General features: G+C 47.7%; 1 protein-coding gene and 1 long non-coding RNA gene across 3 annotated transcripts in view; one reads left to right on the top strand and one right to left on the bottom strand.

Annotated features, from left to right (window-relative positions):
• The window catches only part of LOC310829359, a 34603-nt gene that overhangs the window by 5447 nt on the left and 3297 nt on the right, over nt 1-25859 (bottom strand). Inside the window, exons 2-3 of one of the 2 annotated variants that reach the window (XR_014557245.1) lie at nt 13363-13457; nt 7796-7922 (exon numbers count right to left, since the gene is read on the bottom strand). This is a non-coding gene — a long non-coding RNA (uncharacterized lncRNA). The remainder of the gene's footprint in view (nt 1-7795; nt 7923-13362; nt 13458-25859) is intronic. The other variant, XR_014557244.1, reaches the window with a different exon arrangement.
• LOC310829339 (sacsin-like) lies at nt 633-25573 on the top strand. Its single transcript, XM_083707635.1, has 8 exons — nt 633-873; nt 4106-4136; nt 9200-9287; nt 9830-9941; nt 10899-11045; nt 11463-12897; nt 13391-13479; nt 14496-25573. The coding sequence occupies exons 2-8, from the start codon at nt 4114-4116 to the stop codon at nt 25304-25306; spliced, it is 12705 nt and encodes a 4234-aa protein (XP_083563761.1). The 5' UTR covers nt 633-873; nt 4106-4113; the 3' UTR covers nt 25307-25573.

The following is a 25859-nucleotide window of genomic DNA, read 5'->3' as shown; positions in this document are numbered from 1 at the left end:
TTTGGAAGAGAACAGGGGTAGGTGAGAATCAGTATTAAGAGTTGGTAGGGACCTCAAAGTCCACCCTACTGCAGACAGCTTTACACCACTTTTAATAGTTATTGTGTCCCCTAATCCTGGGAACTATATTTTTCCTCTCCCAGAGCTACAATTTACAGCACCTCTTACAAACTATAGTTCCCAGGATTCTTTGTGGGGGAAGGCGTATGATTTCAGTGCAGCGTATGTGCCAAAGTAACCCAAAGACTTGGGCTACAATCCTAACACCACCTTGTCTGGCAGTAAGCTCTGTTGAATTCAGTGGGACTTCCTTGTGAGAGCTGCCGCTATAGTTACTACGCACTTTCGCTGAGGCAGCGGGGGAGGCATTTCCATATCTGTCTCTCTGGAGCCAGCCGTAATTTAGGGATCGTAGATCACAAGGATCCTAGAATCGAAGAGTCGGAAGGGACCCCAAAGGGTCATCTAGCCCAACCCCCTTGCAAGGCAGGAATCTTGCCAACTACAGCTGTCTCTGGATGGGCTGGATCTTGGCCACTCCCTTCTGTAGTGTATCAGATACCGACTCTTCCACCTCTCCGCCTTTGGGACTGAATGCCCACCGTCTTTGCCCCACATCCCCCTCTAAAAGTGCCCGCCCCACTCCTCAGCTCCGAGACATTCCCCGCCTCTTTCCCAAACGGAGCGAAATCGCTTTCGGTTTCCATTTCGCCAGAATCGAAAGCGACTGGCATCTTTAAAGCGCAGCAGCCGCTGCTTCCCCCGCCCTCCGCCTTGAGGCGAGGTAGGGCAGCGGACCTATTTTCCTCTTTAGTCATCGTCGGCCGGGAAGCTGCGCGGGGATCTTCGCACCTGCATCTTCCAAGAGACGCGGTGAGTAATAACAGACCGCAGGTGATGGGGACCGATTCAACAGGACTCCTGGGCTCCTTGGGAGGAGTAACGGGGTTTAAACGGGCTTAGAAGAAGTACGAGCGTCTCTGGAAACACAGCGAAATGCTCTGATCCTAAACACATTTGCTTTGTTAATACAGACACTTCTAGCCCACCTTTCCTCCAAAGAGCGCAAGGTGCCTCGTTCGCATTTTATCCTCCCAACAGCCCTGGGAAGTAGGCTAGGCTGAGAGATTGGCGTCTGTGAGCCATCGCTTTTGAAGTTTTCCTCAACTAGCAAATTCCCCGCAGAAGCAAAAAGCTAATACTTCAGGCGGGGGAGAAAAATATATAGCTCGGCCTTGTTCCTATCGCTCTAATTTCTGCTTGCAGGGAACTTGCCTTTTCTTTTTATAAAACTTGGGAGGGAAAGTTAAAACGTCGACTTGCCTTGACGTTTAGCCTTGTCGACTAAAATGGTGCAGTGCTGGGCTCTTAGACCTCATTCTCCTAGTGTAGACTTGGCTTATAGTGTGACTATGCAGTAGAAATACAAATATGGCTGTATTCTAAATGGTATTGCGTGAAATTACCACCGTTTTGCATTCTGGGGAACCTCCTGCGTCTAGTTGGCCTGGCTGGCAGGCATTCAAAAGGCGAAACTTTCCCTACTGTCTGGATGCAGTGATAATCAGGGAACGCCTTGTCACTTGAATGAATTTTGTTTCCCTGCATATAGCAATTAAAAGAAAGGCTGAAGAATGTGAGGTGGCAAGTGAGCAGCCCCACTGTTCTGGTACCCAAGCAATTCCTATAAAACTGTAGTTAGGAATCTACAAATGTAAACCCCTCCCCTTTGCTTTCTCGACACTCACCCCAGACACCATCTGGGCTCTGCATCCTCCTCCATTGTTTTTGGCTGGCTTGGAAGGTGTCCTTGAACATTTTGTTTGCGTAGATATATAAGTTTGTGTCCATCTAGAAACCTCTAGCGTTGAGTTTGCTGGGATGTTTCCTTCTTGATGAGGGTAAGAGGCACACCCATTTCTCTGTCCACTTTTTTGCTTCTTGCCATGCCCAGCAGAGGCATGCGATGCCCAGAATGTGGACTTTGGGCTGAAAAAAAGGTTTCAGTCAGAGCACATCCTCTCTTATCAACCCTTGGTAGGAAACACAAAAATTTCTCCGGAAATGATGATTCTGCAATAGTTGTAACGGATCATGTGCTTCCATTGTGTTCTGCTCTCTAAATGTGTTGTTTATTGTGTGTTTGGCTGTCTTGATGGCTGAAAAGGAGTGAACCAAATAACCTCAGTGGCCTGTGATGACCAGGGGATGTGTCTCTTCCCCTTACGTGTTTGTGATCCATTCTTCCAAAGTGCTCCCCTTAAAATTAGGGGAGCTGAACAAGTTTGCAGTTGGGTCTGTAGTTTGAAATGATGCAGGGATATTTGATAAATTATTAGTAGGGTTCCACTCTGCTAGGTTATGCAAAATGCAGCTGGACTGAGAAACATGAGAAAATACAGGAATATTAGGAGGTGAACAGTGGAAAGCCTTGGGAGGAAAGTTCCCATACAATAATACTTCAGTATAATTTAGGGAAACATCACTTTAAAATATGCAGAAGTGATTTTTAACACCTTTTAGGTTGTAACAATAAAAAAAATTAAAAAGTTTTGTTGGAGGGGCTGTTGGGGAGTTGGATCTTATATGTGGTGGAATTGTAAGTATGTTGCCAAATTTTGGGGAAAGATTTTTAATGAAACCTCAGCAATAATTGTCGGGGGGGGGGCAGGGAAGGGATCCCCAAAGCACCTGAACTGGATCTGTTATTACAGGGGGAAATCAAAAAAGCTTACATAAACAAGTTCTTGGTGGGGCTCCAAGAATCTCAGTGACGAGATTTGGAGGGGGGGACTTACAAGAGTTGAAACACAGCAAAATAGTACAACACAGCATGGGAAATCATGTTAATTGACGTATTGCTAAGGGTACGTTTGGCCGAGGTAAAAAAAAGAGACATTTTTGGTGGCCTTTTATTACGTACACAAGAAAGGTGGTGTGAAACCTATGCCATTGGTCTTTAGAAATATTTGGATTATGTAACTTTTATTTGTTCAAAGGCAACATACTCTCAGGAAAAGAACAGTGCAGGCTTGATTCTTTGTATACACTGTCTAGTTTATTTTTTGTAAGTTTATTTTATTTTGTAATCTTTGGAACATGTTTGGTGTCAAAGGTTTTAATTTAATAAACAGTAACTATAATAAATAGTAAAAAGGTTGTATGCCTGCATAAGAAAATGAATAGAAGATGAACTGTCACAGGACAAGAACTGGGAGTTGGCAAGAGTTTAAGGAACTTGATAAGGGTGCTGAGAGTTGTTAGGAGACCCCTGTTCCCTTCACAGAGCTACAAATCTCAAGAGTGATTTAACAATAAATCCCTCTTCCCAGAGAACTCTGGCAATTGTCTTCCCGTGAGGGGAATTAGAGGTTCCTAACAACCCTCAGCACCCTTAACCAACTACAGTTTCCAGGAATCTTTGGGGGAAGCCATGACTGTTAAAATGGTATAATAGTGGCTTAAATGTATATCTGGCAAATTAGCGGTTTAAATAAATATCGTCCACCTTTCCTGTCCACCTCATAGAATTGTTGCACAGTCTGTTGGCTACAAAAGCACATTCCAGATCACAGTCAATCTTAAGTAAGCTTACTCTAAAGTGAGTTGGCCCCAATGGCTTAAAAGGACTTAATTTTAAAATGTGATGGGGGGGGGTTATTGAGTTTTTTGTTTTGATTATGTACTTTGTGTTTTTATATTGTGATTTTATCCTGTGAACTGCCTTGAGACCTGCAGGTATAGAGCAGCATACAAATTTAATAAGTTACAGTAATAATAATTTAGTAAACGTGTTTTAGATCGGAAGCAGATGACAGAGAAAGATGCCCCACTGCTTGTGGCAGGCTTGGACTGTTTGCATTTGCCTTTGGTAACAGAAGTCACATCCTTACCATACATTTAAAGCACCTTTTGGTTTTCCCCAAAGAATCCTGGGAACTGTAGTTTCTTCCTCACATAAACTACAGTTTCCAGCACACATAACAAACTGCAGCCTGGCAGGGTTTTCTATTGTTCCAAAATCCCTTTGATGAGAGATGACTGGTTGGGGGGGGGGGAGTGTTTGTAACATCATGGTAAGAGATTTTTCTCCTCACTTTTGCAGGTATCAACATGTCTCAGGGGCAGAAGAAGAGGTGAGAAATGCTGTGTGTGTGTATCCATGGGATTTCTCATGGACAAAAAAATGCCAGTGAGACTGTGCTGGATGTGCTGATCATAGAACTGTAGAGTTGAAAGGGACCCCAAGGGTCATCTAGTCCAACCCCCTGCCATGCAGGGATCTCAGCTAAGGCATCCATGACAGGTGGCCGTCCAACCTCTGATTAAAAACCTCCAAGGAAGGAGAGTCCACAATCTCCCGAGGGAGACTGTTCCACTGTCAAACAGCTCTTACCACCAGAGAGTTCTTTCTGATGTTTAGTCAGAACCAAATCTATCTGGGATCTGATAACACCTTGCTTAAAACATTGCTGACTCTTCCTCCAAGGAGCTCAGAGTTAGACCGAGTGTGTGAAGAACTGGCCCAAGGTCACCCAGTGAGCTCTGTGGCTCTGAGGGTTAGGCTGTGGGCAGCAGACTGGGGTGAGAGCTTGCAGTGAGAACCAAAAGTTAAATGAGGATGCAGGATGAAGAAGCAAGTTAGGAGCAAAAGGCTACAGACCTCTGGGTATAGGGCAGTACAGTGGTATCTCGGGTTACATACGTTTCAGATTACATACGCTTCAGGTTACAGACTCCGCTAACCGAGAAATAGTACCTCGGGTTAAGAACTTTGCTTCAGGAAGACATCCCGGAAACATGGAAAGAAGCATATATCACATTTATTCCAAAACAGGATTCAGACCTAACTCAAGTCAAAAATTATAGGGCGATTTCATTGCTAAACACAGATTACAAAATATTTGCAGGAATCCTTGCAAAAAGAATGAAAAACATACTGTTAGAAATCATTCATAAGGATCAGGCGGGTTTCCTTCCAGGCAGGCAGATGAAAGATAATATAATAAACATAATCAATATTGTGGAATATCTGTCTGCCAGGAATGAGAAACAAGCCATAATGATGTTTGTGGATGCGGAAAAGGCCTTTGACAATATGGCATGGGATTTTATGTTGAGAAATTTGGAATATATGGAGGTTGGTAAAGAATTCTTTAATGGAATAAAGGCAATCTATACAGAACAAAAAGCCAAATTGATTATAAACAATGTAGTCACAGAAGAAATAAAGATATCAAAAGGAACAAGACAGGGATGCCCACTTTCGCCACTATTATTTATAACGGTGCTAGAAGTCCTTTTAAATTCGATTAGACAAAATAGGAAAATAAAAGGAATGACAATTGGTCAAAATGAATATAAGATTAAAGCGTTTGCAGACGATTTGGTAATAACGATAGAAGAACCAACAAGTACAGTAAAAGAAGTATTGGAGGAAATCGAACCATTTGGAGGCGTGGCAGGTTTTAGACTAAACAAGAAGAAAACGAAAATGATTGCGAAGAACATGGATCAAAGTGTAATTGAAATAATGTAACAGCAAACAGAGATAGAGGTGGTTAAAAAGGTGAAATATTTAGGAATATGGGTAACCCCCCAAAATATAGATTTATTCAAGAATAACTATGAACCAGTATGGAATGGAATAAGAAAGGACTTGGAGGTGTGAATCATAAAATCATAGAGTTGGAAGAGACCACAAGGGCCATCGAGTCCAACCCCCTGCCAAGCAGGAAACACCATCAGAGCACTCCTGACATATGGTTGTCAAGCCTCTGCTTAAAGACCTCCAAAGAAGGAGACTCCACCACACTCCTTGGCAGCAAATTCCACTGTCGAACGGCTCTTACTGTCAGGAAGTTCTTCCTAATGTGTGGGGAAGAATGAAACTGTCATTTTGGGGCAAGATATCCACAATTAAGATGAATGTGCTTCCAAAGATGTTATTTCTATTTCAGACTATCCCCATAATTAAGGGGAATAGGATTTTTAAAGAGTGGCAAAGAGCGATTTCAAGATATATTTGGCAGGGCAAAAAGCCAATAATTCAATTTAAGTTACTAACAGATGTGAGAGAAAGAGGAGGCTTTGCCCTGCCTGACTTGAAATTATATTATGAGGCATCTTGCCTTTGCTGGTTGAAAGATTGGATAAAATTAGAAAATAAGGAATTATTAGACTTAGAGGGGTTTGACAACAGATTTGGATGGCATGCGTATTTATGATATGAGAAGAAGAAAATCCATAGAGGTTTTGAGAACCACATCTTCCGAGGTCCTTTAATTGAAGTATGGGATAGGTATAAAAACCTATTAGAACCTAGAGTACCACACGGGTTATCTCCATTAGAAGTTATGAGTATAAAGAAAATTAATATGAGAGGCAATTGGATCACATATGGTCAATTGTTAATTAAAGAAGGGGGGAAATGGGAAATGAAATCATACGGACAGGTTAAAGAACATGTATATGGTTGCATTACTTTCAAATAAATGAAATGTTTAGGAAAGATATTAAAGAAGGAGGTTATGCTGACAAGGATTCAAAATTTCAGATTGAAATAATAAATAATGATTTTAAAATTTTACCCAAAATGTATAAGTTGTTGCTAGAATGGAATTTGAAGGATGAGGAAGTTAAGTCGGTAATGATACATTGGGCCAGAGACTTTGGCTATAACATACAATTTGAGGATTGGAAAAAATTATGGAAAGAAAATTTAAAATTTACAGCATGTATGACGTTAAAAGAAAATGTTATGAAAATGTTTTACAGATGGTATATAACACCGGTAAAATTAGCGAAAATGTATAAGACATGTAACAAGTGTTGGAAATGTAAAGATAAAGAAGGCTCTTTTTACCATATGTGGTGGGAATGTAAGAAAGTGAAAGGCTTCTGGGAAAGGATATACAATGAATTGAAGAAGATTCTAAAATATACATTTATAAAGAAACCAGAGGCCTTTCTGTTAGGAATACTAGGTAATGAGATAAAGAGAAAGGATTGTAAATTTTTCCAATATGCAGTGACAGCTGCAAGAGTGTTACTGGCCCAGAAATTGAAACAACAGGAAATACCGATGGTGGAAGAATGGAGAATGAAGCTGTTAGACTATGCTGAGTTGGATAAATTGACTGGGAAGATTAGATATTTAAGAGACCAAAAGTTCATTGAGGACTGGGGAAAATTTGTGGAATATCTGGAAAGTATAAGTGAGGGACAGATAACGCTAGAGGGATTTAAAGAAGCACTGTGAAAAATTGAGAAGTATTGTTTAAAGGGAATAGAAAAGAAGGATATAAACAATGACAATACAAACTTAAGGAATGTGTAACTTAAATAATGACTATGGATGATTTACGGAAAAGCTGAAGGAAGTCCGGAAAAGAAACAATTTGTGAAAAATTGGATGTGAAATTAGTATGTGTTTTTTGTTTTTGTTGTAAACTAATAAAAATTATTTCAAAAAAAAAAAAAAAGGAAACAGGATGCCAGGACCTGAGCCCAGCAACCCTAATGGCCGTTGTTGGTTGCTTACAGCTTGCATCTTGCTCCAGGATGAGAACAGAAATTGTGCTCTGGCAGTGGGAGGCCCCATTAGCTAAAGTGGTGCTTCAGGTTAAGAACAGTTTCAGGATAAGAATGGACATCCGGAACAAATTAAGTACTTAACCCGAGGTACCACTGTATTATAATAATAATAATAATAATAATAATAATAATAATAATAATACTCAAGATGTCAGGGAGACAAGCCTTGAACAAGGCCTACCTGGAACAAGAAGTTCACTTATAGTTTTTGCTGGCCAGTAGGATCCAATAGCCAAGCTGGGTCAGTAGTGGCAGCCCAGGGTCCTTTGAATACTAAATTGTCCAGCCAGATGCCACAACAATGCAGTGTCACTCAGGAGGGAAGCCTGCACACAGAACCAACAGCAGTGAGGATTTAAACTAGGAGTTAGGAACCTTTGGACCATGGGCCAGTTGCCTCCTTATTATGTTGATAGTGTTTCTCACCCCTGCTAAACTTAAGGTTGCAAAGGCCTTCTATTGTAGCCAACAGTAAGCTTTTCCCCAAGCTCAATTGGGTTGTGTTGTTTTTAGGGTGCCGGGTTTGCAGCCGGGGCCAGAAACGTGATTAATCCTTTTCTCTCCCCACTTGTAAACCCTCCACAATGTCTTTTCAAAAGTCTTCTTTTGCCATAGTGGTTGTATGAGATGATCTTCGGGGAGAGTGCAGTTGGAGAGGGAAGGGTTAACCCATCTCTCTTCTCAGCTGAGATTTCCAGGAATCTCTCTTTCTCTTTCCTGGTAATTAGGCTTGCTAAAAGTTAGAAGGCTTTTTTCAACCCCAGTTGCTGTGCATGTTAATACATCTCTCTGTCTCTCTCTGTATATGCATGTACACCTGTGTATGCTTGTATTATTGTGCATTTGGTGGCTACACACAAGACTGGGAATGTGACTCTCACAGAGGCGGAGCTAGCTGCTGCGGCACCAGGAGCTGCGCACATGTTGTGCACCCAAGGGGCAGGGCAAGTGTCCCAGGGGGGCGCCGCTTGCGCCAAGCATCCCAGGGGGCGAGACACCTAGGGGGGCGAAGCAAGCCACCCATGGCAGGTTGCTTCCTGGGCAGGGTGGGGGCAGGGAGGGAGCCACGCCGCTTTGCCAGCAGCCTTCCTCCCTTCCCTCTTCCTTTTGACAGCTCAGGAGAGGCTCCCCCCCAAAGGAAGGGGGGGCAATGGCGAGCTGCTCATCCGCAACTCCCAAGCCTCCTTTGAGCTGTCAAAACGAAGGGGGAAGGGGGAAGGCCGCTGGCAAGGCGGCGCAGCTCTGCCCCTTCCCCAATGGCTTGGGAGTCATGGGCGGGCAGTGTGCCGAACATCAACCCCCTCAGTGATGACACCCGGGGAGGACCGCCCCCACCGGCCCCCCTTCCTCCGCCCCTGGACTCTCAGGCCAAAAAAAATTCCCTACTCCAGACTGAGATCTAGGAGTGGCTGGTGTGGGCAACCCCTCTTGCTACACCATTGCTACAGTTTACTTGGGCAGTGCAAGGGTTGGGCAGGTCGGCAGTGAGCTCAAGGTTGCCCAGGTGCACCACCCCACCCCACAGCCTGGTCCTGCTTAGATTGAAGTCTCTCTGTTTCTATTCATAGACTCTAACCACTGTAACTGTCTGCCTTTCTTTCAGGAAGGGCTTTCGACAAAAATCACCTCCTGTCCTCAAATACTTGCAGGGTATCCTCCGCAAGTACCCAGATGGGGGTCAGATCTTAAAAGTAAGTTTTTTAAGCATTGAGCCTGGACTTTTTGCATTTGCCGTATTTGAGAGCGAAGCCATTTCACATGGATTGCATTTTAAGTAGGGATTGAACAACTCGCGTGTTCACAGAGAGGAGGCAGTCAAACACCTGGATTTGGGGGGAAGAGAAGTAAGATTGCAAGTTTAGAGCAGGAAGCTGCTCTGAAGCGCAGGCCCAAAGGACGGCTTGTGGGAGTGGCTGGGTGCAGGGGTATCAAAGAAGGGTGTCAAAAACATCAGAATGGCCAGCTCTAGTGCAATATGAAAGAAGGTGCAGATTTGCAGCAAAGAAGCCTGCCAGGTCTCCCAGCCTTTACAGATGCGGGACAGCAGCAAGGAGATGGCTTGCCCTCCCTTTTCTAAATAGGTAAAGTTTGAAAGGGGTGATATTGACGACCCCTGTATATGTCTAGCAGTTTATGGGATGTGGGGCTGGCATCCATGTAGCAATTTCCACAGTTGTGTCTGTGTTGACCCCTGGCATTTATTCCTACTCTCATTCTCTTCTTCTTCCTGAAGGAGCTGATCCAAAATGCAGATGATGCGGGGGCTGAAGAGGTGATCTTGCTCTATGATGCACGGAGTTTTGGAACCCAGAGCCTTTTCTCAGAGGGGCTGGCAAGCACCCAAGGTATGGATTAGACAGCTCCCAATGGTGGGTGCTCTGGGGGCCCCAGCAAAGAAATCACAATGTATCCTATAGGGAGGAGGTTGGCTGGATGAAATTCATAATAATTTTTCAGGGATGCTTTCAAGGGCCAAAGGCTTCCTTTTTAGCAGTCAGTAACCAAGGCTCCTCTAAGTTCTCCTTATATTGACACCAGGATGATTCTTTGTGCCTGGGAAAGCAGCAGTGAACTTCCTCTACTTTGGGGCCATTTCATCCCACAATGCAAACAAGGAAAGCTGCCATGATGTAGGGTCCTTCCAGGTGCCTTGTGGGAGGGAAATATGGCTGGCCCACTGTACAGTAGTTTCCCACATTCTCATTTCTGTGCTACAATATCCATTTTGGGATAGATGGAAAACACTGGCCATATATGCTCTCACAGTGACTGTAAAGTCGTATAAATGTGCTTTAAACAAATGATGTGGGTACCTGAGAGTGCACCTCCAGTATGTTCAATATATTGGCTCTATTCCAGTATCACATCATGGTTTGCAGAAATCTTAATCTAGAAAAGAGATGGGGGTTGAGGCTGTGGCTCTCCAGATATAGTTGATCTCCAACTCCCATCAGTCCCAGTGATTATAGCCAATGGTCAAGGATGGTGGCAGGGCTCTCCAGCCCTTGTTTATAGGACCTGGTCTGCTTCTGATAGCAATCTGGTTTATTAGCCTGCTCCCATCTCTCTGGTGCCACAGCCCTCTGGAGGTGGCTGTTACCACGGTTTGCTAAATTAGACAGGCTCTCGTGCCACAAAACGTTCAATCATGATTTCTGTTTTGGTTTGCTGGCCGATCACAAACCCTAGTTTGCAATTCAGACATTGTGCCATGTCAAATTTGGCTTGGGAGTGACCCTGTGAATCAAACCATCATCAAGGCACTTGAGTAAAAATTGCATGACCACATTTCTCTCTTTCAGGCCCTGCACTTCTTGCCTATAACAACGGTCTATTCTCTGAGGCTGACTGGGAAGGGATCCAGAGTCCAGGCATCAGCCACAAGGAGGATGACCCTTCTACAGTTGGACGCTTTGGCTTGGGCTTCAATTCAGTTTACCATATCACAGGTGAGAAGTTCTGCCTGGCTCAATTTGGGAGATTGTCAGTCTTCAAAACGAGATGTCTTTGGGAGGAAGGCATAAGAATTATAGGGAAAAGGCCTAGAAGACAGCTCAGGACCCCAAGACCTCAGGGACCACCTCTCTCTCCTCACATCGGCATACCTGGACCCTGCAATCATCCTCAGAGACCTTTGTCTGTGTACTTCTTCTGAGGGGGAGGGAATGGGAGAATGGGCTTTCTCAACAGTGGCTCCCCATTTGTAGAATGCTCTCCCCAGCGAAATATGCCTAATGCCATCATTGAGATGGGGGAAATTGAGAGAGATAAGGATGAATTGAAATAGCAGCATGAAGGGGGCAAAGGAACCAAGTCTGGGGCAACCACATTTTAATGGCTGAATTCCTTCCCTTCGTTCTGTTTAGATTTCCCATCTATACTTTCTGATGAATATTTGGGGGTGCTGGACCCACAGCAGATGGCATTACATGACGGGGGTCAGCTCTGGGAGGTGAGTGAATGGGAAGAGGCATCCGACCAGTTCCAACCATTCTGGGCAGCACTGAAGTCTCTGGGCCAGCCTTGCCCAACTGCGGAGGGCCACTTTCCAGGCACCCTGTTTCGCTTCCCACTACGACAGAGTCCATCAAAGATCTCAGAAAATCTCTACAGTCCAGAACGGGTGCAGAAACTGCTGCTCTCGTTCGTGAATGATGCCCCCATTAGTTTGCTGTTCCTCAGGAACATCAAGAAACTGACGTTGGGTCTCATTGAGTCCGATGGTGCCATCCGCGAGCTGCTGAAGGCTGAGGCCACCACTCGCCCATTTAATGGGTTGGGCATGAGCCAAGGTGTGCTGGAAGTTGCAGAATGCAGTAGTGGAAAGGCAAACCTTGTTCATGATGCTATGGGCACTAAACTGGACATGGGTGTCCACATCAAAACACTTACTCTATGTGGCACTGGGACTGGACAGGCCAGCAAGTGCAACTGGCTTGTGTTGTCTGCTGAAGCGAAAAAGGATGCCTTCCCAGAACTGTGGGATCTCGCAGTGAAGGTCAGCTCTAAGCCTGTGTTGTCCTTGGCTTACTGTTTGCAAGACAAGTGCATGGGACGCCTCAGCTGCGTCCTGCCGCTCCCGGCCACAGAGGAAAACACCACTGGATTGCCACTGCACATCAGTGCCCCTTTCCAGCTGACAGATGACCGAAGACACGTGCAGTGGTCTGAAGAGGGGTCCCAGGCAAGGGGAGCCGACGGTCGTTGGAACCACTTGCTTATGGAGGAGATGTTGCCTGTTGCTTATTGCCAAATGGTACTGCTGGCATCTACCTGTCCGGACAACCCATATGGGGCGTGGCCAGACCCAGACCAAAGCCAACAACTCCGATACAAGCCTTTAGTGGTTCAGATATGCCAGACACTGATGGACATGAAACTCTTGGTACGAGTCGGGGATGGGGAACCTCGTTTGCTCCACCCCTGCAAAGCCGTGATCTTGCCAGAGGTAGTGAGTGGTAAACCAGTAGAGAAGGCCCTGGAGAAGGCCCTCATTTTGGCAGGATCACCGCTTGCAGCTGCTCCTCTCCATGTGCGCCGAGCTTTGGTGTGGGGTGCCAAAGGCAGGGCAGCGGTGCAAGAGGCCACACCGAAGTTTGTCAGGGAGACCCTGCGACGGACTACCAGTGTGTGGCATGGGATATCCTTCACAGAGAAACAGTTGCTGTTGGAGTACTTGGTTGGAGATGGGTGTTACCAGGAGCTGAAGAATCTGCCACTGCTGCCGACAGCCAATGGAAACTTTACCTGCTTTGGAGATTCTGGAGAGACGGTCTTCCTCGAGAACCACAACTTCCCCAGGTGAGCAGTCTTACCACATATGATCCCCAGGGTAAACCGGCATTGTCCTTTTCGCCCTACCACAGTTAAATGTCCTCGCCCTATTAGATGTTCCAATTAATGGACTTGCATAATGGTTAATGCACGCATGTGCACACGCACACATACACACCTTGCAAGGCAGTTCACAAATGTCTTCACTATGGCTCATTTCAGACATTGCACCAAACCAAGAGACAGAGGCCTTTATGCACTTTTTTCATATGCATAGTTCGGCTCAGTGTCTCCCCTAGCGCCAGCCTGCACTTCTTTGAGACCCAGTTTTCACTCTGAGAAATACTGCCCTACAGGAAAGAGGCCCATGCTGCATTTCTTTGATTCCCTAAAATGGTTAGCCCCATAAATAAACCAGTGGCATTAACTGGGTGCTTGTTCCATAGTACATCCCTTTTCTTTGTCACCCTGCCTTTGTCCTTCCTAACTGACCTGTGGTTTCTTTCTGCCGATTTTGCAGGATCCTGTTGCCTGGCCTGGCTCACCGGTTCTTGCCCAAGGATCTAAACCCTGAGCTGCTGAAGCATCTGCAAACAATTGCAGAAAAGGGTGAGACTTTCAGATTCCTGGGTGCACCATGATCAGCTTCTGGTGTTTTATGGGTTCCCCACCCTGGTGTCCTTCAGATGCTGTTAGACTACAACTCCTATTTTCACTGGCCATGCTAGACTTCAACTTCCTTCAGCCTCAGCCAGCATGGCCAACGGTCAGAGATTATAGGGATGGTAATCTACAGCATCTACAGGGCACCAGGCTGGCTGCCACTAGTGTAAATGTTCTACCGTGTACATACACATGCTTTTTACACACAGGCGCCATTTTCTCCTCCCAGCAACACTGTAAAATAGATGAGGTGGAAAGATAGTGAGCGTGACACCAAATAGCAGTAGAGTGGCTGTCTCCAAGTAAACAAATTAACTTCACAGCTAGTTTGGGCATTTGAATCCTTAAGCACAGGGTTGGGGAACATTTCCCCCCAGCCACCAGTAGAGATGCATCACTCTTTTCATAGGTCTGATCTGATCGCTTGCAGTGGATTCCGCCACCCTTCCATCATTCTCTGTTGGGTTGTCCTCCACCACCTCATGAAATTAGAGCAAGGGCTGAAGGTTGTCCCCCTTTGCCTTAGTCTTATTTTCTAATCCAGGGGCAGGCGACATTTGGCCCTCCCGATGTTGATGAACTACAACTTTCACCAGCTCCCTTAATCATGGCCAATGGCCTGGGATGATGGGAGTTGTAGTTCAGCAATATCTGATGGGCCACAGTTTGCATCTGCCTGCTGTAATCGCTACACCACGCTGGTTTTCGGTACGCTGATCAGTTTCAGGCTCACTTTGCTTCAGCAGTGCTGTAGCATCATTGTGATACCAACTCATTCACAGACCTATACATATTGGAGTTCAGTTGCATCCAAAGTACTTTTCAGTGCTGGGCATAGAAGTAGTGTATACATTGCCACTTTGCTCCCAACAGGAAATGCAAGTGCACACAAATGGTGGTTGCTGATTTCTCTCTCTCTCTCTCTCTCTCTCTCTCTCTCTCTCTCTCTCTCTCATCTTCAGGGTTATTCAGGAACTTTGTCTCCATGGATCAAAATGTCATTGAGCAGAACCTTCGTGAATCTCTCCCTAAGGACTGGGTCAGCAGCAACCCTGCTCCTGTATCTTGGTGCCCAAAGGAGTACCCAAAACAGCCCCCGCTTGAGTGGCTTTCTGCTTTCTGGAGTTTTCTGAGTCGCCACGCTCCCTTCCTGGCACCCTTCAAGGGATGCCCCCTGATACCGCTGACTCCTCTACAGAACTCCCACAGTGGAATCCAATTGGCACGGCTGCTGCCTCAGCCTACTCTGCTGTTCCAGAGCCACGAGGGGCGTTGTCTTCCAGACGAAGTGGCTGGCATTCTGGAGAGACTGGGATGCACTGTGGTCCAGAGCTGGCAGCCAGAATGGTGCCACCGCCAGCTGAGAGAGTACGTCCTAGAACCCACGCCTGGGAGTGTCTTGCAGGTCTTTGCCCATTTAGGGGTGGCATCCGTGGCTGGTCGCGTTGCATCTCTGCCCACCTGCCAGATCAAGAGCCTGAGTGCTTTTTTCTCCACGGCTGCGTCGCTTTCCCCTAAAGAAGCCGAAGTCCTAACTGAGTTGCCGCTCTTCTTCAAGATGCCCTCCCTCCTTCCACCCACCAGGTCTGGCTTGGTGCCAGCCCAGCACCACCTGGCTTTAGAGAAGAACCTGGTTCCACCAGTGCCCTCGGATCTGCTAACTCCAGAGCCTGTGCTGTTGTGTCATAATGAAGCTGAACGCCACCTGCTCTTGCTAATCGGGCAGAAGCTCCTGGGGACGCCTGATCTGTGCCTGCTGTGCATCAAAGCGATGAAGAAGGGGGCATATGCCAGTTGGGCACAGGAAGCCAAGCGGCTCATGCTGTGGGTGCTGCACAATGGGGACTCCCTCTTCAGCCAGAGCCAAGAGCTGCAAACTTTGTGTCGTGAGCTGCCATTCCTGGATTGCGGATCAGGAAGGTTGGGCAGGCCCAGTGATCTCTATGATCCAGAGAATCACACTTTGCAGGACTTACTGGGACCTTGCCGCTTCCCCACAGGGCCCTTCCGGGAGCCAGCAGCACTGCGAACCCTTCGTGTTCTGGGCCTGAAATCTGATCTCAGTGCTGTATGTCCAGCAGATGCATTGATGGCTGCGGAGGAAGTTGGTCAACTGCAAGAGGCTGCAGATGCCAGTGCCAAATCACGGGCACTCATCCGGGTCTGCAATGAGACTCCTCTACTCTCACGCTTCTCCTCACAGGAGCTGAAGCTGCTGCGGTCCCTGCCTTGGGTGCCTGCCACCAACGCTTCCACATTGGCAGCAGCTGGAGATTTCTTGGCACCTGAACTGCTTCGCTCGGAGAGGTATGCTGCTCTTGTCGGGCTGGTCATGGGACTGACTAATGCTTTTCGGCCAGAAGCTGCAAAAGAACTGGGTCTGGAGAACTCTCCTCCACCAGAGAAAGTGATGGAGAATCTAGCTGCCTTGGCACAGGGATGTCACCCTGAGGAGGCCTTTGTGTTAACTACAAAGCTGCACAGCATCTATCGGCACATGCAACAGCACCTGAGGGACTTCCAGAAGCCACCTGTGGGACCTGTGGTGTGGAATGGGACTGGCTTCTCATTGGCTGCAGATGTGGTGCTGGCCTACCCTGATGGCTTAGACCTTACAGCCCTGATGTCACGAGTGCCTTTGGACTTCCAAGGTTACAGCCAGCTGTTTGCAGCATGGGGGGTCCATAAGTTACCAAAAGAGGAGGAAGTGTGCCAAGCAATGCAGAAGTTGGCAGATCAAATCAATGCCCGACCACAAGGCGGCATGCATGCTGAACTGCTCCTCGTGATAGCTGTCCTGGACTGGCTGTGCGCTCGTGGCTACCATGGAGAAAGGGAAATGCCAGTGCCTGTGCGGATTAAAGGACTGTCCGGTTTTGTTCTACGCCCGGCCAGTTCTGTGCTGTACTGTGACATGGATCGGGCACACCTTGCTGAGCTGGATGGCGACCCACCTACTTTGGTGCATGAATCTGTTTCCTCTGCCACTGCTACCTTCCATGGTGTGGAAATGCTAAGCACACGGTTTTCAGGCTTGGAAGTGTTGGAGGCTCAGGCGTGGGGTCCTTCGGAGCCAATCACCCTCCGGATCCGTAACATCCTTCGTGAATACAGCCAGGATGCAGATGTGTTCCTGGAACTGCTGCAAAATGCTGAGGATGCTGGTGCCCAAACTTGCCGCTTCCTAGTTGATCTCCGTGAGCATAACGGTACCACTGAAGGACTCCTGGACCCAGGCATGGCTGCCTGCCAGGGCCCCGCACTTTGGGCCCAGAATGATGCGTTCTTCACCGAGACAGATTTCTCCAACATCATCCGTCTAGGTGCAGCTACCAAGGAACGGCAGGATGACAAGATTGGTCGCTTTGGGCTGGGCTTCTGCACTGTCTACCACATCACTGATGTGCCCTCTCTTCTCAGTGGCCACACCATGCTCATCTTTGACCCAAACATCACCCACCTTCGGAAGCATATCCGTAATTCAGGCCAACCAGGCATGCGTCTCACATTGAACCGGAAAGTCACCGCTGGATTTCCTGAACAATTTCGACCGTTCAGAGGAATCTTTGGATGTCAACCTGGAGATGATTACCAAGGCACGCTCCTCCGCCTGCCCTTCCGCACTGAGGAAGAGGCAGAGGACTCTCAGATCTGCTCTGATCCGTTTGGACCCAGTCGAATCAAATCCTTGCAAATTGGTTTCCGGGAGATGTACAAGTACCTGCTGATCTTCCTGAGAAAAGTGCAGGAGGTGTCACTGACCCACCTTCCTCATGGTTCCAGTTCCCCAGAAACCACCCAGCCATTAGCCACAGTGAGCAGGAAAGCACTTGTCAGGATGGGTACGTCCACTATTGTGCAGTTGACAGCAACATGGAAGTCAAGTGTGGTCACCAGCCATTACCTGCTGCACTCCAGCTCCGCTCAAGGAGAAGCCCTTCAGGTCTTCAAACAGGGAAAAGAAAAGGATGTCCATTTCTCGCCTCCTGTTGCTAGCGTTGCTTTGCCCCTCCGCCCCGCCACTGCTGCTGGAAAATGGGTTCCAGATGTAGATGGTTTTAAGGGCCGTGCCTTCTGCTTTCTACCTCTTCCTATTGAAACTGGACTCCCGTTGCATCTCACGGCAGTCTTTGCTGTGCAGAGTAATCGCAAAGGACTCTGGGAAGCTACTGAGAAGGGGAAATGGAACAAGGCGCTCTTACGGGATTCCGTGCTGGGTGCCTGGCTTGGAGCACTGTCCCTGCTCCGGGACATGTACGAGGAAGGATTGCTGGAGGACTATGAGTACCATGCTTTCTGGCCTGACGTGCGCAGTGCCAAGCACCCATTCAGTGAAACAGTCAAGGCCTTCTACCTAGCCTTAGTCAATGGTGTTGATGGGGAACAGCCAGTTCTCTTTTCTGATGGACAGCGATGGTGCCCAGCCCGGGATGCCTGTATCCTCAATTCTGACATTACCTGTCAGGAGCATCTGGAACCTATAGCTTTCAGGGTCTTCTCTTTACTTTTGCCAGAGCCAAAGATGGCAGTGTCAGTTCCAGATTGGGTGAAGATGAACTTCAGAACTTGCATCCAGGGGGATGTCCTGTTGCCAAACACCTACAATTGGGCACGATTCCTCTGTGAGCTTGTTTTGCCCAATCTTGCTCAGCTGGCAGTGCCTGATCGCGATGTCCTCATTCTTCGTGCTCTGGATATGAATGATGCTGGCGTGAATAAGATCTTGACATCCTGGCCTTGCATTCCAACTGTCCCCAATAGTTTGCTGAGAAACATTAAAGAACTTGTACACCCAAGAGGCTGCGCTGCACCTCTCTACGCTCCTGAAGATGGCCGTTTCCCCACGGGCACAGGGTTTCTGGAACCAGAGAGGCTGTTGCGCTTGGAGCATCTTGGCATGGCCAAAGATTGTGTAGAAATGGAGGAACTGATAGCCCGAGCCAGAACTGTGGCAGCCTTGTGGAGTCATGACCCAGTCAAGGCCTGCCAGCGTGCTCGCTGCATCCTAGAGCTCCTTGAGGACCACCTGCAGGAAAGCTACAGCAACACTACCCAGGTTACTTTCAGAGACATTCCCTTCTTGCCAGCAGTACTACCTGCTAACCAACGCAAACTCTGCTGCCCCAAAGAGGTTTACTCCCATAAGCAGCACCCCCTGGTAGGCTTGACTGAGCCTGTCCTGGACAAGACAGCCCTTGGTAAAGGCTTGAAGCTCTCAATGGAGCTAAAGGAATTCCTAGGACTGAATCGCCAGCCACCAATATCTACAGTGCTGACGCAACTGGAGGAAGCATCACGTAGTTCCAATGCCCTGTCCAGAACGGAGCTGGGAAACATAGCACAAATCTGCTATGCGTTCCTGAATGAAATAGTGCAGATGAACCCTCTGTCCAAGGTGGAAGTGTCCCAAAGGGCAAGGACATTCCCCTTTGTTTTCATGGGCACTGGCTTTGTGTCAGTGTGCAGTGTGGCCCATTGGCTGTTCTTTGATGCTGCTCCATACCTCTTCCAGCTGCCTCAGGAGTACCAGAAGCAAAAGATGCTGTGGGAGTGTGTTGGGTTGCCCAAGACTTTCAAAGTGAAGGACTATGCCACTGTGTTGCAGACTTTGGCCAAGAAGAGAGCTGGACAGTCTCTTTCCAAAGGGCATCTGGACCTAGTTGTCAGGTTGATCACTGTAGGGCTGGCTGAGGCCCTGCCAGAGGGTCAACAGTTGAGTCCTTATGAAGCCCAGAGTGTATTTTTCCCAGACAAACACAAAGTTCTTCATCCATTGCCCAAGCTCCTCTTTGATGACACGCCATGGCTTCCACATGAGAAAGGGACCCTGCTCTGTCATGCCATGATCCCGCGGGAAATTGCTATGCGCTGTGGCATTCAGACCACAAAAGGTCGTGTCTTGTCACGCCAGCGGATTCAGGGTCTCTCTTCCTGGGCCACAGATTTTGGAGCCAAGGAAGAAATCTGCACCCGGCTGGCCAACATCCTCCGTGAGTACTCCTCTTCACAGGATGTGCTAAAGGAGCTGCTGCAGAATGCAGACGATGCTGGTGCAAATCTTGTCCACTTTGTCTGGGATCGGCGACGGCACCCGACTGATCGCGTCTTCAGCACGGAGTGGAATGAACTTCAAGGCCCGGCACTTTGCATCTACAATGACCGCACCTTCCAGAGGTGTGACATAGAAGGGATCCAGCGCTTGGGCTCTGGTGGCAAAGGTGAGAGGAGAGATGCTACCGGCAAATATGGACTAGGTTTCAATACAGTTTATCGCTTGACTGACTGCCCTGCCTTTGTGACGGGGGACAGTGCTCTGTGTGTCTTTGACCCCATGTTACACTACCTCCCTGATTCTGATGAGATCTCACCTGGTGGAATGTACAACCTTGCTAAAGAAGTCAAAGACACCATCCGTGATGTTTATAATACCTTTTTACCTGATGTGTTTAACTTGGAACAAGGCACAGTTTTCCGGTTACCCTTACGTACTCCTGATGGTGCAGCCTCATCCCGTATCTGCCAGAGCTCTGTGTCCGAGCAAGACATGAAGAAAATTGTGGTGGCTCTCATTGAGGAAGCCGACAGCCTTGTGATGTTCCTCAACCACGTTCGCTGCGTGGTCTTCTCTATAATAAGTGAGAGGGGAGGGACACCGAAGGAGGTGCTGCGGGTAGAGACTGAAGGTGGTGAGCCTGAAAGACTGGAATACCAGAAGCGTCTCCAACAGGCTGCTGCAGCAGGTGGAATGGATGATGGCGAGCCAATGAGAGTCTTCTACAGAATGAAGGTGAAGAGTAGTATCTCCAATGTTTCCAGCAACTGGCTGGTAGGTAGGCAGATTGGGCTTGAGAGGGACAATACCGTGCAAAACGTGGACTTGGCGTGTGGGGGTGTGGCAGCTTGTTTTGACGGACGGCCACCTGGTAGGGCCTTCTGCACACTGCCGCTTCTGGAAGAAACAGGCCTTCCCATCCACATCAATGGGAACTTTGCTGTGGACTCTGCTCGCCGTGGCTTGCGGAAGGATGATGGTGAAGGTGGTGCCAATATGTCCTGGAATAACTCGCTGCTGCAGTGTCTCATCGCCCCATTGTACTGCCACTTGCTTTATGAGCTGCGCCGGGCTCTGAATGATAGACCACTGCAGTTTCACTCCCTGACTGCATGTGAGAAGAGGCTGGAATCAAACTATTTGCAGTATTTCCCATTTGTGACAAGGGATGTCCCCCCAGCATGGCAACAGCTGGTGACCCGTGTGTATGAACTGGCATACATGGAGCAGCTTCCCTTGGTCCCTGTGTACCAGAAGAAAATTAATTTCAAGCATAGATTTAAGATGGAAGAAGTGAGTGTGCACTGGAGTGCACCCAGACTGGGCCACCCAACCAGTGATCCCTATTTCCTGCAGTCTGAGATAACTGAGGTTCTTGAGCTTACTCTTCAGAGTCTGGGCATGAATTTTGTCCCTGCCTTCCAACATTTGCAATTGGTACGCGACCATTTTGTCAAGGCAGGAGTTGATATCCTAACCCTCGATTCTCCTTCCCTCTGCTGCTTCCTCAAGAACCTGCCCAACTTTCTCCTGCCCTGCCCACTTCATCTGACACCTGTGAAGAATAGCTGTTGCTGTTCTGCTCTCCTCGAGTTCTGCCTCAGTAAGCTTCTTCCTGATGACAAAAGCTGCCTGGAAGGTCTCCCTTTGCTGGTGACCCAAGATAACATGCTGAGGTGCTTCACTCAGCAGTGTCCTCCATACCATAGCAGTGTGCACCACCTTTTCCCACATCGTCAGGACTGTTTCTTTGGCTGCCGAATTGATGGAAAGGCCAGGCAGCTGTTAGTAAAGATGGGGTTCCTAAAGGATTTTACACTCTCTGATTCTGTGGCCTTCATCAAGGAGATGCTGTCTTTGGACATCAGGGTCAGTACTGATAAAGGCCGGGAATGGCTCCGTGAATTGTGGGCTTTCTTTGAGAACCAGATCTGCATGACTGCAAATTCAGACACGATGAAAAATATGTTTGCAGAGCTAGTTTCCCTCTTCAAAGGTTGTGCCATGCTCCCTGTGTGTTGTGGCTGCACTAAGTTCTTGGTTCCCCTTGAGTCCCTCAACACAATAATGCCTGGTCAAGCAGGTACTGTTACTGAAGTTCTCCGCAAACTGGGCTTTTCCAAGTTGGACTCCTCTCTTTTGCCTCCAAAGCTCGCTGCACATTGCATTCTGCCATGTGTGTTGCAGATCGAGAATCCTACAGTAGTGCTCAAACAACTGGCAGCTCATCATGGCCTGTGTTGGGATGCACTTGAAGGGTGGGAGTTTGAAGCACTGTTGCGGTTCCTAAGCAGCCAACTGAAGACGCTGAAGAATGACTGTGGATTGGTAAGCAAGTTGAAATCCTTGCCTGTGTTTAAAACACACCAAGGGAAGCACGTTTCGTTGGCTTCGTACGGGAATATCTACATCTTGGAGTCCAAGATTCCAAAGGAAACCAAGAAATTCCAGGAGCTTTATGAGGTAGATGAGAAGACTGTCCTGCTGAGTGATAGCTCGCTGAACCGACATCTCAGTAAGAGCTTGAGCATTGGTGTAATGAACGATTTGCAGCAGTTTGTACAGCAGCTTTTGCCTCGGCTGCCCCATCTCCCCGAAGCTCGTGTACTGGAGGCTGTGAGATTACTCCTCCTTATCAAGAGGCATTATCCTGAGGAATATAAGGCCGAGAAAAAGACAGTGGTGACAACATTCCAGTCTTTTGACTTCATCCGGGACAAGCAAGGTGTGATGCGTCCTGTGTCCTACTTTTATGAGGAGAAAATGTGTTTCAAGGAGTTGAGAATGGATTCTCTGTTCGTGCCACGCAAATTCTATGACGCAGTGTGGCCAGAGGATATATGGGAGTTGAAAGAGTTCTTACTTGATGTGGGCTTGCGGCAAGAGATCTCTGAGGAATACTTTCTAGTGTTGGCTACCCAAATTGCAAAAGAAGCATTGAGGGCTGGAGAACAGAAGGATGGTGCCCATGATCTTGATAAAAGGAGGAGAGCACTCTGGAGCTACTTGCTTTCCAGTGAAACCTTCTCAGAGGCCTTCCTGGAAACAGTGTCCAAGATCCGTTTCCTATTGCCAAAGAAGATCTCTGAAGATCTGTGTTGCCTTCACTCGCCATACGTGCCGTGTAATACTCCTGTGGCACCCCAAGGTTCCTTGTTAACTGTGAAAGCAGACCTGGTGTGGACTTCAGCGGTCATTCTGCCTTCTGTTGAATATGTTGGGGAAAATAAAGAAAATAAAGAAACCATCCTAAAACAACTGGGAGTGCTGCGCACCTTGCCAGCCCATTTAGTCTTGGAGAATCTAAGAAACGTATGCCAAGCACCATGTGACACTCCAAAAGCTAGGAAAACTCGAGAGGATGTCCTAAAGTCAGCTTATAGCTATTTGTCGCAACAGCAAAAGTTAGAGACTGGCTGCTTAAAGGGATTCCCTGTGGTACTAGTGGATGGCGGTGAGGTAGCAGAGGCCCAAAATGTGGTGGTCTCATTAAAATGCCCACAGGACTTCCGGCCGTATCTTTACAAGCTACCACCAAAGCTAGCTGCCTATATGGATGTCCTGGAGAAATTGGGAGTGGAAGATGAGGCAAGCATCCATCACTATGCCAGTGTTCTGGCCAGAATTCATGCAGAGACTGTAAGGCAGGCTAAACTGCATGCCAACCTCACCAAAACAGTGCTCAGGGCCACTCAGTTCCTCTTCCAGCTCTTAGATGAAGCAAATGATCAAATGGATTTCTCAGAGCTGAAAGAACTGCATCTGCCTTGTGCTGATGGGAAGCTATATCCATCAAACAGCCTCATCTTTAGTTTTTACAAGTCTAGCCAGGAACCCCAGGGCTTGCAGTGCAAATTTCGCTTTCTGATAGATCTCTCAATATGTGACCTACCTTACGACAAGTATAAGCAGCAGAGGCTTCTGCATCAGCTGCCTGAAGCCTTGCGCCCCAAGAACTTGTCAGATATCACTGAAGAGCAGCTGGAAGAGTCCTCTCTGAAACTCTGTACCTATGGGGAACACTGTGAGTTCCAAAACTGGCTACAAGAACTACTCATGTCTTGCGAGTTCCAGCATGCTCTGGTTGCACTGCTTAAATGGCAGGGTGGGACAAAAGTAGAGGAAGTGGAATGCATGTTTGAAGGACACCTCTCACCGGAGCGGCTAGAAGTGGTTTGTTGTGAAAAAGTGTGCACAACCATGGTGCACAATTCGCAGAGTGTGGAAGGAACCCAGTGTGCCAGGACAGTGTATGTTGCAACAATGCCAAATGGCAAAGTGCAGATTTACCTTGCACACCAGGAGAGCAAAGATGCACGTTGGGGTGTGGAGTTCTCTGGCAATTTAGCCACAGAACTGAATAGGCTTTTAGGACAAAGATTTAAACTGTATACCCTGATGGTCCTTGAGCGGATTTTGGTTTGCCAAACGCCTAAGGAAATTGCTGAGGTGCTAGAGAAAAACAAAGTCCCCTTGCAGCTGCCAGCAAACCTAAATGCCTATATCCTGCCTCCTCCTGGAGAGGACATCCCTGAGGAATGGTATGACAGCCTGGACATGAACATCCTCCACACCTTTCTGCCAGAAGATTACGTGGGTTACCTGGATTCTTCCAAGCCCAGAGAGCATTACCTCTACGCTGTGGTCCTTGAAGCCCTTGGGCCACGGCAGAGCGGTACTGGCCAAGTACACACATACCTTGTTGACTTGGGAGGAGGGCGGCATGCAGAAGTCAGTGCCTATGACCTTTACCATTTCCGGAGGAATAACTCTGCATCTGATCTGAGTAAAGCTGTGGTCTTGGCAGAAGGCTCCCCTGGTGCTAGCGGTACTGCAAGACCACTTACAAGTGGCAATTGGTACGAGAGGCCACTGAGTGAGATAAAGAAAGAAGTGGATGCCTGCTTGGCTGAAATTTGGAGCTTGTCAGAGGATGAGAGGAGGAAGGCTTTAAGAAGACTCTATCTCTGCTATCACCCAGATAAAAACATAGGTCAAGAGGATTCTGCCAATGAAATTTTCAAATACCTTAAAGACAAGATCAAGGAGATGGAGAACAATAGAACACCCAGTGGCTCCAGAGGGGGACCCAAAAGTAGAGGTTCCTACAAGAGGAGCTCTGAATTTTGGGGTGAATGGGACCAGCAAGCTCATCAGCATCAAGAGAGGCGTACAGAATTCACCAGGCAAAGATGGGGTGGGGGTGGAGGAGGATGGGGTGGGGGAGGAGGAGGAGGCCACTGCAACTACAACTTCTGGTCCTTCCATCAGAGAGGGCCAAAGTATTCAAAGGATCAATCAAAACTTTGCTGCTTGGAGGAGGCCAGGCGCTGGCTAAGGCAAGCCAAGTGTGATCTGAAGGCGGCAGCCAGTAATGCTGGTCAGGGTAGCACTGAATGGCTGCTTTACAAGACTTACCGGGCAGTGGAGAAAGCCCTGACAGCAGTTGAATACTACCAGGGAGGTCGCTTTGACAGGAATCTGACTCTTCCAATGCTGGCTAGTAAGGTAGCTTCTTATGGACAGGAGTTGGAAAAGCTGCCTGATCAGATTGAGGAACTCCGGCAGCATGGCGTGGATGACAAGAGAACGCAGTATCCCAGCTACCACAATTCACCCACCATTCCCAATGAGGCTTTCCTTAGATGCAAGGAGAAGGAGGTGCTGCTTTTAGCAGGAGATATCCTAAGCGTGGTGAAGAAGTGGATTGGCCTAGAATGAGAGTGGTGAGGATTTTTTTGTTTAAAGTCTTGACCGACAATATATAAACATGGGCATTGTTGTAGCTGAAACATTTGGGATCAAATATTATAAAATGGGAGCGGGGCCTGTTTGGAAAATTGATGTCTCTTCAAACAATTCCTAACTCACTAACACTGTACCACGTGAGAAAACAGGACTAGATAACCATTCTTGAACAGTGACACTTTGTTACCTGTCTTCTGATATACAGAAAAAATAAAGTTGCTTTGTTAAGAAATAAAGAAACTAAGTTATATGCTTACGTTGTACAAGCTGTGGCAGAGATGGGGAACCAATGACACCCCCCCCCCAGTAGGAAGCTGCTGTATACAGAGTCAGACCATTGGTCAGTGCAGCTCAGTACAGTCATACCTTGGATCCCAAACACCTTGCAAGTCTAACGTTTCAGCTCCTGAACGCCACAAACCCAGTAGTGAGTGTTCCGATTTGCAAACATTATTTGGAACCCGAACGTCTGATGCGACTTCCGCAGCTTCCAATTAGCTGCAGGAGCCAAGGTTCTGCAGGGGTC

The sequence above is a fragment of the Podarcis gaigeae genome, assembly GCF_964106915.1.
Source record: "Podarcis gaigeae genome assembly, chromosome: 13".
Lineage (NCBI taxonomy): Eukaryota > Metazoa > Chordata > Lepidosauria > Squamata > Lacertidae > Podarcis > Podarcis gaigeae.
Note: the sequence above shows the minus strand (reverse complement) of the source record. Positions and strands in the feature narration are given on the sequence as shown.

What these genes read in the sequence shown, in the direction of transcription:
- LOC310829339 (XM_083707635.1), top strand. Translation starts at nt 4,114, where the DNA reads ATGTCTCAGGGGCAGAAGAAGAG. An exon ending in GGGGCTGGCAAGCACCCAAG is followed by an intron (nt 9,942 to 10,898) that starts GTATGGATTAGA and finishes TCTCTCTTTCAG; the next exon opens with GCCCTGCACTTCTTGCCTAT. An exon ending in GCAAACAATTGCAGAAAAGG is followed by an intron (nt 13,480 to 14,495) that starts GTGAGACTTTCA and finishes TCTCATCTTCAG; the next exon opens with GGTTATTCAGGAACTTTGTC.